At 38.5% G+C, this 14,925-nt stretch overlaps 1 protein-coding gene across 9 annotated transcripts in view; it reads left to right on the forward strand.

Annotated features, from left to right (window-relative positions):
- KRAS (KRAS proto-oncogene, GTPase) overlaps positions 1 to 14,925 on the forward strand; it is a 26,731-nt gene continuing 11,806 nt past the window's right edge. For 4 of the 9 annotated variants that reach the window (XM_054212564.1, XM_054212556.1, XM_054212547.1 and 1 more), the window contains exons 1-4: positions 16 to 136; positions 1,176 to 1,418; positions 7,638 to 7,816; positions 10,168 to 10,327. In XM_054212564.1, the coding sequence (XP_054068539.1) occupies positions 1,308 to 1,418; positions 7,638 to 7,816; positions 10,168 to 10,327 (450 nt within the window). In that variant the 5' untranslated portion in view covers positions 16 to 136; positions 1,176 to 1,307. Of the gene's footprint in view, positions 137 to 1,175; positions 1,419 to 7,637; positions 7,817 to 10,167; positions 10,328 to 14,925 lie in introns of all 9 variants that reach the window. The other 5 variants (XM_054212542.1, XM_054212536.1, XM_054212513.1 and 2 more) reach the window with 5 other exon arrangements.

Raw genomic sequence — 14,925 nt, forward strand, 5'->3', positions numbered from 1 at the left:
CGGCAGCCCCAGCCCTCCCTCGTCCCCCGCCATTTCAGACCGGGACGGAAAGGGACGCGGAGCGGAGGCACCGCCGCGGCGGGGCCGGGCAAGGGAGGCGCCGGCGTGCTCCCGCGGCAGCGCCAGGGCCAGGCAGGTACTCGCCTATCCCCGCGTCGCTGAACCGGGACAAGCCGCCGCACTTGCTTGCTTTCCCCGCGCCTTTCCCTTCGAGGTGGGGCAGGGGTAAGCGGTGCGGCGGCTTCCCGGAGCCGGGCACCCCGCCTTTCCCCGCGGAGGGGAAGAAGCGCCGGCAACCGAGCGGGGGCCGCCTCCCGGCTCCTGTCCCGCTTCCCCTCCGCCGGCATCCCCCGGAGCAGCCTCCGCCTGCCCCTCCGCCGTCCTTCCCCGCGGCGCGGGCGGTGGCTCGGCGGCCGCGGGAGGGGGCGGCGGGACAGGTGGCCAACGCCCTCCGGGAGCCCGGCGGCTTGTACCGAGTCAACCCCCCACCCCTCCCCTTTTCTTCATATATTTATCCCCCCCCTCCCCTCAAATCCCAAATCCTTAAAACCCCCGTGCGCGGGGCCGAGGCGCCGGGCCGGGCCGGAAAGTTTCGTCGGCCCGGCCCCGTCGCTGGCGGCTCCTGGCTGAGGGGAGGCGGGGCGGGGCGGGCAGCGGCACCCCGAGCCCCGGGGGAGGTGTGGTTGGGGGTCCCGCCGCTGGCCTCGCAGCCGAGCGCGGGCGGCGGCCGGGCTGAGCTCGCCCGGGGAAAAAAAAACCCGAGGGCTGGTGCGTGTGAAGCCGTCAGGTGAAGCTGTGCTCGCACCCGCGCCCCTCCCGGCACAGCCCTCTGCGGCAGGCGGGCTCCCGGCGTCGTGGCTCAACCCGAGGGGCGCCCGGTTTGGCCCCGGCTTTCCTAAAAAAAAAAAAAAAAAAAAAAAAAAAACAAACCAAACCCGGGAGGTCTCTCGGAGTCACCGGGGCTGTGGTAGAAAGGAGCGGAGAACAAAATCTTTGATTGTCAAGAAATACTTTTCGACCTTTTTCAGAATTTCGTGTGTCCCTGAGTTTTTAGCTCCTTGTAATCGGTGCCTTTCAGCTTAGTCCCTGCGCTGTGTTTCCTATGTATAATTTTTTTTTTTTTTTTTTTTTTTTAGAAATAGCATTCCCTCATAGCTTTTTGTCTTGTCTTTCAGGGAGGGAGTTGCTTTCCGGTAATAGTAAAGGAACGCGGTACTGAATGAAAACGCACCAACAGCATCCTCGTTAGTCGGAGCCTGACTCTTTCTGCTTAATGTTGGTTTCTTTGTCATCAGGTCTGCTAAAAAATGACAGAATATAAACTTGTTGTCGTTGGAGCTGGTGGTGTAGGCAAGAGCGCCTTGACAATACAGCTAATTCAGAACCACTTTGTGGATGAATATGACCCTACAATAGAGGTAAACAATTTCATCTTATACTTTTTGTGAAGAGAGATTATTGGTAATAATGGTAGTTGTTTACTTTTGGACGCTTACCACAAAAACATAGAACAAGGCTTTACATTAAAAAGGGCTCAAAGATAATGGTCAGCACTGGGAGGGAGAGATCGCTGTGCTTCTCGCTCTGGCTGCGGAACAACAGCTGCAGTAAAAAACCTAACCATTTTAATCAATTGAAGTAAGGTGTTAATTGTCATGTTTTGTTGGACAGTTTGGATGTGTGTTTTTAGGATCTAGGTGACAAAGTATTTGCTAGACTTAGTTGAAAATGCTTGGCAAAACCTTAATGGCTTTGCATGCAACCTCTTAAATGTGACTTTCCTTTTTGGTATCAAGGAGCAAAATTTGTAGTTCTGAAATGTGTGTGTCAAGCTTTCTCAGCCCTCATCATTGGGATCCGTTTCACATGGTGAGAAATGTGTTCTGGAATGCTATGGTGAATAGGCAAAAATTTGGAACCCGATTTATTTATTTTATTTTCTTTTTAAACAAACCAGTGTATGTTTCTGTATCTGGAAAAAATGTTACAAGGTAGCTGCTGTAGTTGAGTCTTTGAAATACATGTCACAGTCGCTCAAACTCTGAAAGTGTAATTAAGCTTTAAAAGTTGCGATGTTTTAAAGGCTTTTAATGAGCAAGCAAGCTCTGCCTTTTAAATACAAGAAGAATGCTAGTGTTTTCTGAAATCTCCCGTGGATCATTGGATTTAATAACCTCAGACCGTATAAAAGGAGAAATGACACCATAATTTACACAAGATTTTTGTTGCCAGCACTGAAGCTCTGTAGCTTATGACTTCATTTATATGTTTATACAATGAGGCACTTCCAAGCTCACTTGAAGGAATTACAAGGGTTTAAATCTAGGCTTAAAATGGTGACTTGGAAAATTACTATGTAGTCATTTTCAGGTAGACATAAAGGAAAGGAGGCAGTGCCCTGAGATGATAGGAAGCTGTCTTACTGAAACCCAGGCCTGTACTTCGCTAACATGCCCCAAAGAAAGGTGTGTTGGCTTGAGTTTGAGTTTACCTTTAATGTGCCTGTTGTTCCGTCTTGTCTCTCTGTTGCATGGCCAAGTAACCTCATGGGTGCTTGTTAGAAGATTTTTGTGAATAGACCTATGGAGAGAGGAAGTGTGTTTGACTTGCGCTAGGAGAGCAGGTCTTTTGATTACTAAGATGTGAAATCTTAAACAACAACAACCCAAAACATGCTTAAAAAAAACACAAAACACACAAAACTCATTGAAAGGAACATGCAAAATGGGATTTTACTTTTTCCTGCAAAAGCAGCTTTGGGTGATGCTGGTCTTTGTTACTTTGTCAATGATTACTTGTTCGTAATCATCTGGGTTTCTCTTAGGCTAGAGGTGTGCTTACACATTACAAAAAGTACCTTGGAGGTTCTAAGTTAGAAGTTGTCATATAAAGGCAGAACTGTGTAACCAACTTAGGAATACGAAAACTTAAATGCCAGTATTCCTAAATCACTTGAGGCATTTTCCTAATTAACAAGCTGAGTATTTTGGGGAATAACAAATACATTTAAATGTAAAACAATAAAATGAAAATACAGTTCCTTACAGAAAGAACCTAAAATCCCAGAACTGTGGCCTGTATTCGGTAGTGTGCAAGATAACAGTAACAGTGTTGTCCAGAATCAATGTGGAATGTGGTGTTCTGAAAGAAAGACATATTGACTCCTGACTTTAACCTAATGGGTTTTACCAGCATTAACAACTTGTTGCATGCAACAGTATTAATCTTCTGCAACTCCTGCAAGTTCTTGTCTGAGCACTAGTTACCATTTTTGTCTTGAAATTCTGAGACCTTGAGGATGGAGGCTATATCTTCCTATTATGTGGTCAATCACCTTGTGTGCTCACGGTGCTATAGAATAGTCGTGTAGGTAAGCTTGTAGGGAAGAAATAGTTCGGTTATAGTAAGAGTGGCCTGTGATATGGAGTGGCAAACAGTTCCAGAGAATGGGCTTGTAATTGGGTTCAAATGCTTCAATCCTTGCCTGGGCAGAATCCCATTCGGTTGAGAAGGGTTGGTTGCTTGATTGTGCTTCCTGTATAGATGGAGTTGTGGTGGTAGGGCCTTATCAAAGAACAATAGCTGTAGAGTATTTTTTATGAGGAAATAAGGCCAAAGCTGCTTTGACTGGTAAATAAGAACAGTTAAGACAATTCAGTAGTGTCACTGCTATTGTTTCTCACTTACTACTGTTTCTTTCATTGCCATAAGGCTGTTGCCAAAACACTAGTTTTCCCTCGCAGATAACTAATCAAGCTAAATATTTTGGGGTAGATGGAGAAAAGGCTTCAGTGTTTGGTAGCTATAGTGGATTCCATAACTACACAGTTAATAATGTTAAATCTTTCCTGTGATTAACAAAATGAAATTCAGTGCTTCTAAAATCCTGATATTGTGAAGACATGATGCAGTTGAAGAAAGGAAAAAAAATACACTAGTTGCTTAATCACGGATGCATTTACAGCGTTAATGCTGTTGCTGTTTTTAGTGGAATAGACTTAATGATTCAACAAATAACTTGTTTGGAAAATGTCAAGTTTCATGCCTTGAGTATTTTATTTACTTACATTTGAGTATAGCAGATGATGGGATGGGGGCAGGGGGAGGAATTAAACTGGGTGCATGTTTGGATGGCTACTGTTATTCAAATATACATACTTTATATGTGTTTCACATCGTATTTTAAGTAGACGTCCAAGCACAGATTTATAGCCAAGCAATTTTAAGTGTTGTTTTTTAACTGTATGTACACTAACCCTTGTAAATCTGGTCTAATACACAGAACAGTTGGACTAGTGCCCTCTACTGGTCGAGGTTTGTTAAATCTTTATTTGCAGCTATGGTGTGATAACATATTTTTAATTTTTTAATTTTTTTTACAGCTTCAGCATGTTTTAGTGCTAAATATGTGTCATCTTTTAAATGTCCTAGAGAAAGAGCAGCCTTCCTAGTTGCCTGTCAGCGGTTTTTCAATTGGATTAGCAAAATCCCTTGACTGATTTAGGAATACTGATATTTAAGTCTGTGTTCTTAAACGACCTATGCACTTGTGAAACTTCCACCAATATTTAGTAATTGGTTAGTCTTAGTAGCTGTGATATTTTAATATGAAATCACGCGTATAGTGTATTTTAACAGAATAATAATTACTTGCTTAGGTGGGATTTATTAAGCATTGGGTTTTTTTTAGATAAATTCTGTATGTAGCATATAGCTGAGATTTCCTATCAAATTTTTTTATCAGTGCATGTGAACAGATGGAATTGTTACCCCGTTTGCATAATTCATGTTGATTTTTATGGCTTGTGAAAGGCCAATGAAAGCAGGCTAAGTGATTAATGAAATGAAAACTTTTTGATATAGATATGCTGAGTCTGTATACTGGGGAAAAACTGCAAATTAATATTTGGAGTCGGGTCCTAATTCAAAGTTAAATTCTAGTTTGCATTTTGTTTTTGCTGAAAGGCTTATACTGGATGTTTCTTCATTGTTTCTTCATTGCATTCATTACTGCAAATCTTCCAATGTACAGTAAAGTCACTGGATTTTTATAGATTAGAAGGTTGGTTTTTTTGTTGTTGGAGGGGAGTCCGACCATTTGGGTTCTGCAATTGCATTTTGAAGCAGAAGTGCCATGAGTACTGTAGTGACACAGTTTTTCTTTTTGTTATAGTCTACATTCTGTTCTGCAGGGCTTGATAATTTTTACAGTATGGTAACACTTAAATAAACAACTTTTATCTTGGGTATGTTTACACTGGTATTCACAGTGATAGGGGTGGGGGTCCCAGTAGCCTGACCTTTTAATGTGGTGCTTCAGTTTTCTTTCCTAGAGTGACAAATGTGATTTCAGGTTTGATGTGTTGCAGGGGGGGAAGAAAAAGGGGCATAAAAGCAAAGTGTTTATTATTTCAGTAGCTTGGAAGGAAATCATAAGCTTGAATTTTCTCTCCCACGTCTTTTTCTTCCGCCTCAAATCTCCTTTCCTAGTTAGTGACAAAATTTTCTCTCCAGAAGTGGGCAAACCAAATACCATCTCAAAAGCGTTCCTTCTGCTTGTACCTGTGCTGTGCTTTATGCTGGTGCATCTTTGCTACTACTGCTAAGATGGTGGGCATGCTAAAGCCAGCAGTTCTTGAAAGTGACTTTCTTTTCTCTTAAAAATGATTTTCTTTGATGAAAATTACTTAAAGCTTTTGTTTAGGGCTCAGTTGAGGGGAATTCCTTTTCCTTTGAAGTGCTAAGATGTAAAGGAATAATACAGGCTTTTCAAGAACCTTTTTTCATATTTTTTAACTAGCAGTCAAATTGCAAGAAGAGAAAACAAAAGCTTTGTAAATATGCCTAGTATAATGCTAGAAGTTCTACTTGCAGTTGTGATAAAGGTATCGTAAGACATGGGGGATACGCTATTGAGTTTAAGTGAACTGGAATAAAAATGTATCCTTTGGGGTTCTTTTGGTGGTGTCTTTTTTTCCTTTAAGCAATGAAATAGAATATTAACATTACTTTTAAAATGCGTTGGAGCTTGTGTTATTTGTCTCAACTGTATTGATATTTAAATGTGGCTTATATATTTCTAAAGTAAGTTACCTACTTCTTACTTGTATGCTGAATTTGCACTTCTGTGAAATAAATATTTCCAAAATCATATTGGCAGTAAACTTTTATCTTTAAAGTAAACAGTTAATATTGTTTTACCTAATACTGTTAAATGTCATCCAGGCTCAAGATAAATGTGAGATTACAGAGTTTGTTTAGTTTAAGATACCGATTCTATACAATTACATCCTGCTTGGTTTTTACCACGAGCAACAGGAAAGAAGAGAGCCTTTTGTAAAAATGCAAATAGATAGAAAGTGCACAGGAGTAGGTGTACTGTGCCTTAAAATGGGTACAAAGGAAGGAAGGTCATTCTGAATTCATCTTGAAGTTGGCTAGAATTGCAACTTTAATTCTTTAATTCCTTTCCCAGGAGCTTAGGTTCACTTCTGTATAGTGTTAAAAAGAACAATAGCAATATTGTGTTAATCTCTAGCTAAAGGATCTGAAAGGTAATACCAAGATTTTGTGTTTATACTTCTTACTTGTTACAAGTACTGTTAACTGAGAATAATTCATAGTGCTGCTCAATGACCTGTTTTTAAAGCTTGTTGACGCAGTTGTACTTTGAATATATAGATGTCTATAGAAAATAAGAGTTATTGGGAAAGTAATGCTTATATTCTTATCGCTAAAACTATGTACTCATAGAAGCCTAGCACCAAAAAGAGCTGAAAATAGGCATTCATACAGACTTTAGGCATTCATACAAATTTTAGCCATTTGAATCAGTGACCTGAAAACTTTGAATTGATAGCACTGAAATAATTTGTTCCAACATCTCTGTGAACCCGTCAGGGCTCTTATATGACACTGTTGTTCTGTCTTGGCTAAAAAGCTTGAATTTCAAATATATCAACTCAACTTTGATAACTTAATAACAAATATCATTATATGCGCCTGTTTAGGCATACAAAACAGATTTCCTGTCTCAAGCACTGAAGGCTTTTTATACTTCATCTCCTTATCAGTGGCACATATTTCTGGAGTTGTCTTGTGAACTCTTTCTGTTTTATTATTTTGTACATTGTTGCAGTAAAACACTTCTGTAAATATCCATATAATGCAGGTCAAATTTTACTTTAAAAAAAATAAATTTGGTAAATTGAGTAAGCTTAAACAGAGTCAAACCCTTTAAATTGGGATTACAAGTTTCTTCAATTCTTCTATTAACGGAGACAAAGGGGAGATGCTTTTTGATTTGGATCCAATTTGTACTTTTTGTCCTTTTGTGCAAAATAAGAAGAGTGTCCTCTTACTCTGTGTGTGCACATGGGCTGTTACTCAGTGAAGATTCAGAATACAGATAAGAACATGTTCTTTCAGTGCTCTTTCCACTTCTGGATTACTGTATACGTGTAAACATGGGACGCTATTTTCTTGCTGTCATTTGCCCATCTATAAAGTTGGATTTTAACTCTCAAGTGTTTTCAGTTATGCTTGATTATTAGTAAACTTTACTATCTTCTGAGTTCTAGGTGTTTTGAAATCTTACTTGTTTGTGTTTCACCAAGGTTTATGGTTTTTTTCCTTAGGATTCCTACAGGAAGCAAGTAGTAATTGATGGAGAAACATGTCTCTTGGATATTCTTGATACAGCAGGTCAAGAAGAATACAGTGCAATGAGGGACCAATATATGAGAACAGGAGAAGGATTCCTGTGTGTATTTGCTATAAACAATACAAAGTCTTTTGAAGATATTCACCATTATAGGTGTGTATACAGAAAGATAATTGACCAACTCTTGTATTAGGTGGATAAGTTACTTCCTTTTATACTAGATAATAGAATATTCTCTTCTGAAATAACATCTAAGGGGAAACTTGCAAATTAGCAATATTGCAGTTTATCTGTGCATTTGTTGGTCTGTAATTTGGGGTAATCTGAAAATCTGCTGCCTCGTTTGCAAGTTAGGCAGGCAAAATATCTGAAAGCCCTGCTGTTGTAAACTAATGTGACTTACTATTTCTGCCTATTCATACTGAAGACTTATCTAAAAGTAATCTCTGCCTATTCTGGAAATAAAATTATGTGTTAAGATGGAAAAACTTATGCAATTGAAATTTTACAGACAGTAATGCTAATTGTGTCAATTGTTAGCTTTTGTTCGGGGGGTGGAGGAGAAATACCTGTGGAATGTTACCAGAAGACTTAGGTGTGTGAGCCCCGATGCCACAGGAAGAGACGCACAAAATCTGAGCTCCAGGATGCTGCTAAAAACCAACCTGTTATTAGTTTCTTCATGTTCTTTTTTTTTAATAATTAGTTAAAAAAAATTCAACTCATGCTTTCTTTGTCAGCTACACTAATATGGAAATAGAAGCAGCCTTTGGTGATTACCATACCAGATAACATATAACTTTGCAGTTTACTATTATACTGGATTTCCTTAGGTATTCTGTTAGAATGCAATGCAAATCTCGCTGAAGATCACTGAGTTTATCAGCATCGATTTAAGATTAGTCCCAAACCCATAACATTAAGCTATTCGTAGTTAGGCATTTATAATGCTGTCAGATCTATGTTACTGCATGGTGGAGGAGTGTCTTGCTATCAGTATTACCCACAAATCCAATACTTACTCATAAGCTGAAGTTGCACTCTTTTTTTACGAATAGAAGTTACAGTTCTTCATTTAAGGTGGGATACCGTGTTAGTTCAAGGTAATCGAAGTCACAAGGTACAAATGCCCTGATCGCATAGTTTCCTGTTCTCCTGTATGCTAGCAAATCAGCTCATTTGACTGTGTAGTGTGCCAATGTCAGTAGGCAAACAGGTAGGTGCCTACCTACGGAAATAGTTTACTGCTGGCCTAGCTGCCTGGAGCAGCTGCAGGATCGGGGGAGTGCTCTTGGAAATGAGAAGGGCAGAACTGCTGCATACTAACAACTTAGGGAGAGAACAATATTGAGAACATGGACGCTTTCTTTCAGGACTGTTTCATTTTTACATTTAAATTGAGCTAGTCAGCCTTTGTATAAATTTCATTACATACGAAAAGTTGTAATTGAATGTATTGGTACTGGTGACTTCTTAAAAAAAAAAAGAGCACAGCAGAAATGACTAATTAAAAAAACCAACTTATCTTGCCCTCAAAAAAACCTGTAAACTTCTCTTCATTATCTAACCAGATTATTACAAATGGGTTGTAGAGGAGGAATGACGAAGGTAAGGTAGATGTTGATGTAAGGGGGAAAAGGAGCTAGAGGTTTTTACGTGGAGCTCTTCTTATTTAAAGAGAGTGTTGCAGATATGTGCAAGAAAGCTGCCTCAGTTTATTTCAAAGAATGTTGTGAGTTGAATACTGGAGTTTCTACTGTGCATTCACACACCCATAGATGACCTTGCAGGAAACAGTGACTACATTAATTAAGGAATATACTGCTAGATTATTTGGGAAGGCAAAAGTAATGAAATTAATGATTGTTATTTGAGATTCTTGACAAGTACATCTAACTAGTATTTCAAGATGCTTTCTAGCTAGTGTTTGAAAGGCCTCCCTTAACAAATTGCTCTGTGTAGAGCACCAGACCAGGGGTCTTTCAAAAAAAAAAAAAAACCAAAACCTATCTAAATGGAAAGTTTGTACTGTTGTCTTTAACTAAAAAACAAAACCAACAAAAAAAACCACCCCAAACCAGAATTGAGACAATAATCATAGCACTTCCATAGTGCTTTTGACAGTGTTTTATCTTATCAAATTAATTGAGTGCTGAGTATGAGAGATGTAGGAAGACTTATACCGGAGCTTCTTAAGCTTGTTCTGGCATTAGCTGTTAAAAACTTAATAATTGTGTAATGACATCAGAATCTATGGTAGTTTGCAAAATGTCGATGTCTTCCCCCCCCTCACCCCCCAAATAAGACGATAAAGTTGATGGTGACAGGATTGGTCAATTTATTTTTTGATGGCTTCTAATAGTGTATGTGCAGTAAATTAACATAAAGAATGATGCTGGAATCTGTGAATTTAATTTTGTTTCATCGTTTATATGGTAGATTTTAAAACAATATTTGTGTCTGTTAAATAAAATAGGTCTCTTCTTTTTCTTTTTTCTTCTTAGGGAACAAATAAAGAGAGTTAAAGACTCTGAAGATGTCCCAATGGTGCTAGTAGGAAACAAATGTGATTTGCCTTCCAGAACAGTAGATACAAAACAAGCTCAGGATTTAGCAAGAAGTTACGGAATTCCTTTCATTGAAACATCAGCAAAAACAAGACAGGTAAAGCTCAAAACTTAGCAGACACAAATACATAACTCTCATTTGAATTGCCATAATGGTAATTATTCTAGGTGTTGATAATTGCTTGGTCATATCAATATATCTGTTTCTTCAGAGTAGAAATTCTTGTGGTGTCTCTTCTTTCTGTCAACCCACTGACAAGTGGTAATTGTTTATTAATGAGTGATTTGCTTCAGTTGTGCAAACTCAAAGAATGAGACCTGGCCTGCTATTACTCTTCACTGTCAGATGTTTGCCAGCATTCTTAACATTGTGATAGGTTTTAATGGAATAAAAAGCACTTCTACTGAAAGGTGAAATGCTTTTTTCCTCAGCAAGAGGATTAAGCACACAAACAGCTAATTAGTTTATTCTGGTTTAATTATTTTCATTAATAACAAAAGGAATTTTTCTTTGAGGCATTGATTCAGTATTAGTGGGACGTGCTAGTGGGGTATACCTTCTTATAGCTAAGCAATTGACCGTAAGTCTTTTTTTGAACTGACTGGCTTAGTTGCTTGTGTAAACTGATAGTCATCTAAGACTTTAGAGCTCAGTTTTGGTTTATTGTACCCCTCTGGTATAGGTGAAAGAGGCAGCCATTAGGATCCTTTCAGTGGTTCTCTCAGGTTTTGCTAGGACAAAGGTGCACATGGTGGTACATTTGTCTATTCAGGAGAAGATAAGCTATACAGATATAGATGAAACTGGTTCTGTACTTCTGAAATACTGGCACTTCAGGGCATGCTCTGAAGGGCAGAGATTGTAGGTTGTTGGGTGGGGGTTTTTTTTGTGTGTGTGTGTGTATGGTTGGACTCGATCTCAAAGGTCCTTTCCAACCATGAAGATTCTATGATTCTATGAAAGAAAGCATTCTTTTTGAAAAATGCTGATTTGTGGTTTTTCTTTTAAGAATAAAGACTTACTATCAGTACAAATTAGATGAGGCCTGAGTGGCTGAATAACTCATACTCTCTGCATAATCGGAAGTGTTACTTGCAGGTTATGAATCAGGAATTAGGCGTAGCAGAAAGAGGGGAAATAAGAGCAGAATACTGCAGTTTGAGTAACTGCTCATGTAACTGCTATATAGATTCAGCAGCATCGCTTGGCAGAATTTCCTCACAGACAGTATGTAAGTTATTTTTGGATATAAGAAATTAATATTTTATTAGTGCAAATTTGCTACACCCACCCAAGTTTCTGACAAGTTGAAACCTGGACTAATTAGTAAAAGTCAAAGGAATGGTAACTTTTGGAAATAGAGAAAGTCTCTGTTAGGTAGGATTGAAAAAACAGAACTACCCAACTTTAATGGCTGATAATAAATTAGGCCACAAGAGTGTGGTCTATGTGGTATACAAGTGGACTGAATAATTATAGTGTTCTTGCTTAGAAGGTCCTGTATTAGTGGCTGTTATTGAGATGTTAGGATAAAAACCGAAGAACTCTGAAATTGCGTTTGAGGTTTGAAATAACAGAAGTTCTGTACGAACATCTAGATTGTACTTTATTCAGCCTGTTTTGCAGAGCATCAGGCTTTCATAAGGAAATATTCCTTTTGCATAGCCACTTTTAATAAAAGTATGTTGATATGATGGTGTATTTTCAAAGATCTCTTCTCCCACCCCACCTGGAGTTTGCTCTACAAGCAACCCCCACCATGCCTAGCCCATACAAAATTGCATGCTGAAAAATCACCACTCCTCTTCACTTTTGTAATATTTATTGACGCAAAGTAGTATCTGCTTTATTATCTTGCATACTTTTAAAAGGTCTGTCAGAGGTTTATACTTGTTACAGAGGACAATAGATCAGTCATATATGAACTGTCATTCTATAATTCGACTGCTTTTATCTGTGACTTTCTATTTCTGGAGGTGCCAACTGAATGTTATAGAAGGCATCTGACTGTTGGCTTTTGATTTTTCAAAGCTGAGCTTTAGACCCCCTACAGATAAGGAGTCCCTAAATGTGCCTCATGGATTTTAAAATAAAGATGCCCAATAGATTCTGAGAATGTTGGCTTCTAAAAGTTGGAACCACTAGGTATGGTTGTTGATTCTTTAGCAGTGCTGTTTGTAACAGGTTGTGTTATGAACCAGCTTCATAAGAAGCTGTGTCAATGAAATATTTTTGAGAAGACAAAAGGGAATGGGAGGAAGAACCTGATCTTTAATTACAGCAAGATCATCTCAATATTCCTGTATGTGTTTGTGTATATATGTGTGTTTACATATGCATTTACATCAGATTTTTCAGTCACACTGTCATATATAAAAAATATATGCGTATATATACACACACCTTCCAAAGTAACTTTTTTAATTAGGGGATTCAGACTGTTTTGTGAACTGTTTGTGGCCCATGGACTATGTCTTTATTGGGCAGAATTCTGTCCTTGGCTAAAAATAAGTAAGTAATCTGGTCCCCTCTGGTTACATGCAGAACTTCCAAGTATGAACAGGTGTAGCTGGTGGTCTGGTAACTTCTGGAGTCTGTAGAAAGTCTGACATGAATACTTAGAAGTAGGAACCTTCTTTTCCTTTCCTCTATGTACCTCCCACCACACTGAAAGGTCAGCATTAATGTTGAAGGGGCCCTCACCATCTTCTTGTTTCAGCCCTTCCCCATGCCTCACTTCTGCTGGAGCTCGAAAAGAATCAGAAATGTTTCTGGGGAAGGAAACAGGGGAGATGGGAATGGAAAGGAGTTGTCCATGTAGTCTGTTTTGATTGCCAAGACACTCTTTTAAAATTAGGGCATTGCATACTCATGCAGAATGATGTCTCAGTTCTAATTAAGTCAGTTTTTAAAAAGATTTTCAAAAATTCATAGACAGGTCAAAAATAGGAAGACAAAAGCACTGAAATCAAGTGCAGAAATAAGTTGTTCTAAAAGGGTACTTGTTTTTATTTGGTTCTGACTGGCAATAAAGATGTAAATTTAACTTACTGCAAAAAGGTTGTGTGTTAATGAAATCCCTGTGTGAATTTTCATACAAATCATTGACTTCATCAATGAAGCATTTGCTTAGTGGACCCTACAACTTGGGTATAAGGCTGTAGATTACTAATTTCACTGACTGAAATTAATAGAATGTAATTTATAAAAAATAGTGATTAATATAGTGTAATTTATGAAAAACAGTGGTAGTCCTATTTCAAAATGTAAACACGTGTCAATACTGGTCGTCTTGTAAGGCATGTTGCATCACCTAATATTCATTCTTTTGCAGTCCTTATGCAGAAGGGTATGAATTTCTTAGGTTTATTTTGATAGCTGTTTTCACTTTTCTCTGTTAGACATAAGCTTTAAATTCAAATTCTTCCCTGTCTGCATGAGCATATATCTTCCAATATTATCAATAAGAGATGAGAGGCAAACTTGATTTATCCCCACCAAGGCTGCATCCTGTGTTCTTTAGTGGGCTTCCATTTGCCTGTGAGTTACACAAGGAAAAACTGTAAGGCAAATGAATGTAGGATTTTGTTTTCCTTAGAACATTTCAACTGTCCTGCTGGTATTGAATTCAAAGGAAAAGCATAGTAAAGGATTCCCCAAAGCATTAGGTCTCGTTGTTGAGAATATATACTTAAACACACTTTCAAAGTGTTTAATGAAGAAGTTGACAATGCTGTTGAAAAAGCATGATAGTTATTTCAGCTGTCTGATGTACAATAGGTTAGGCCACAAACTTGTGAAGAAAATAAGTTGAGAACCTGTGCTTGGTCTGATGAAGTAATCGGTGCAGTATTTACAGAACTTCATTCCTACCTTTCAGTTAAGATTCATGAATAACTGATAATTAAGGTAGTTTACTTGAACCAACCTGCCATTTTTTGGGGGATTTGTCATATCCCTTTAATGATACTGTATGTGTTTTCACTCCAAGCCATTTTTAATGTAGTTCATGTGTACAGGTTCCATTTTAAAACTTTGTTTTAATTATAAATTTATCAGACTTCACAATCTGGGTTGAACTCTTTCATGTCACTTTTCAAAAAAAGTTCAGTCCTTCCCAAGAGCAAAACCCCAAGAAAAAAAAGTTTTGATAATGTTGAAACAAATTCTGGCATCCAACTTGTATGCTGAATGACTCCAGGATGCTGAGGAAACAGGTTTGTTCTTTACCTAATGTACAGATAACTAAGTGCAGCAAAAAAGGGATACATGTGCACAATGGATGAAATTCAGGTAGGACAGACAGCTGTAATTCTGGCACTTCTTAATCTTGGAGTGATTAACTTTGTAACTTTCATCATGATTTTGTGCAATACTTAGTACGAATTTATTGATGTACGTCTGGTATTTAACCATCATAAGATAACATGATCGGCCTCACACCCCCTCCCTCCCCAAACTAGTGGAGGTTCTGCATGTGGCTGAGTTGTAGTAGCTGTTTCCAAACAGTTCTGTGAAGTATGTCTGGTTTAGAGACAGCAAAAAATGAGTCTTAACCTATAAGCTAAATGTTACCTGAGCTAGTCGATTATTGAAGGTTTGTGTATTCTCCAGTGTTGGCTAAGAGGACTTTACCACTACGAAGTTTTATGTTGGGAGTGCTTTTATGCAAGTAACATTCTTCTTGCTCATGT

This window comes from Rissa tridactyla, chromosome 1, assembly GCF_028500815.1.
Source record: "Rissa tridactyla isolate bRisTri1 chromosome 1, bRisTri1.patW.cur.20221130, whole genome shotgun sequence".
NCBI classification, from domain to species: domain Eukaryota; kingdom Metazoa; phylum Chordata; class Aves; order Charadriiformes; family Laridae; genus Rissa; species Rissa tridactyla.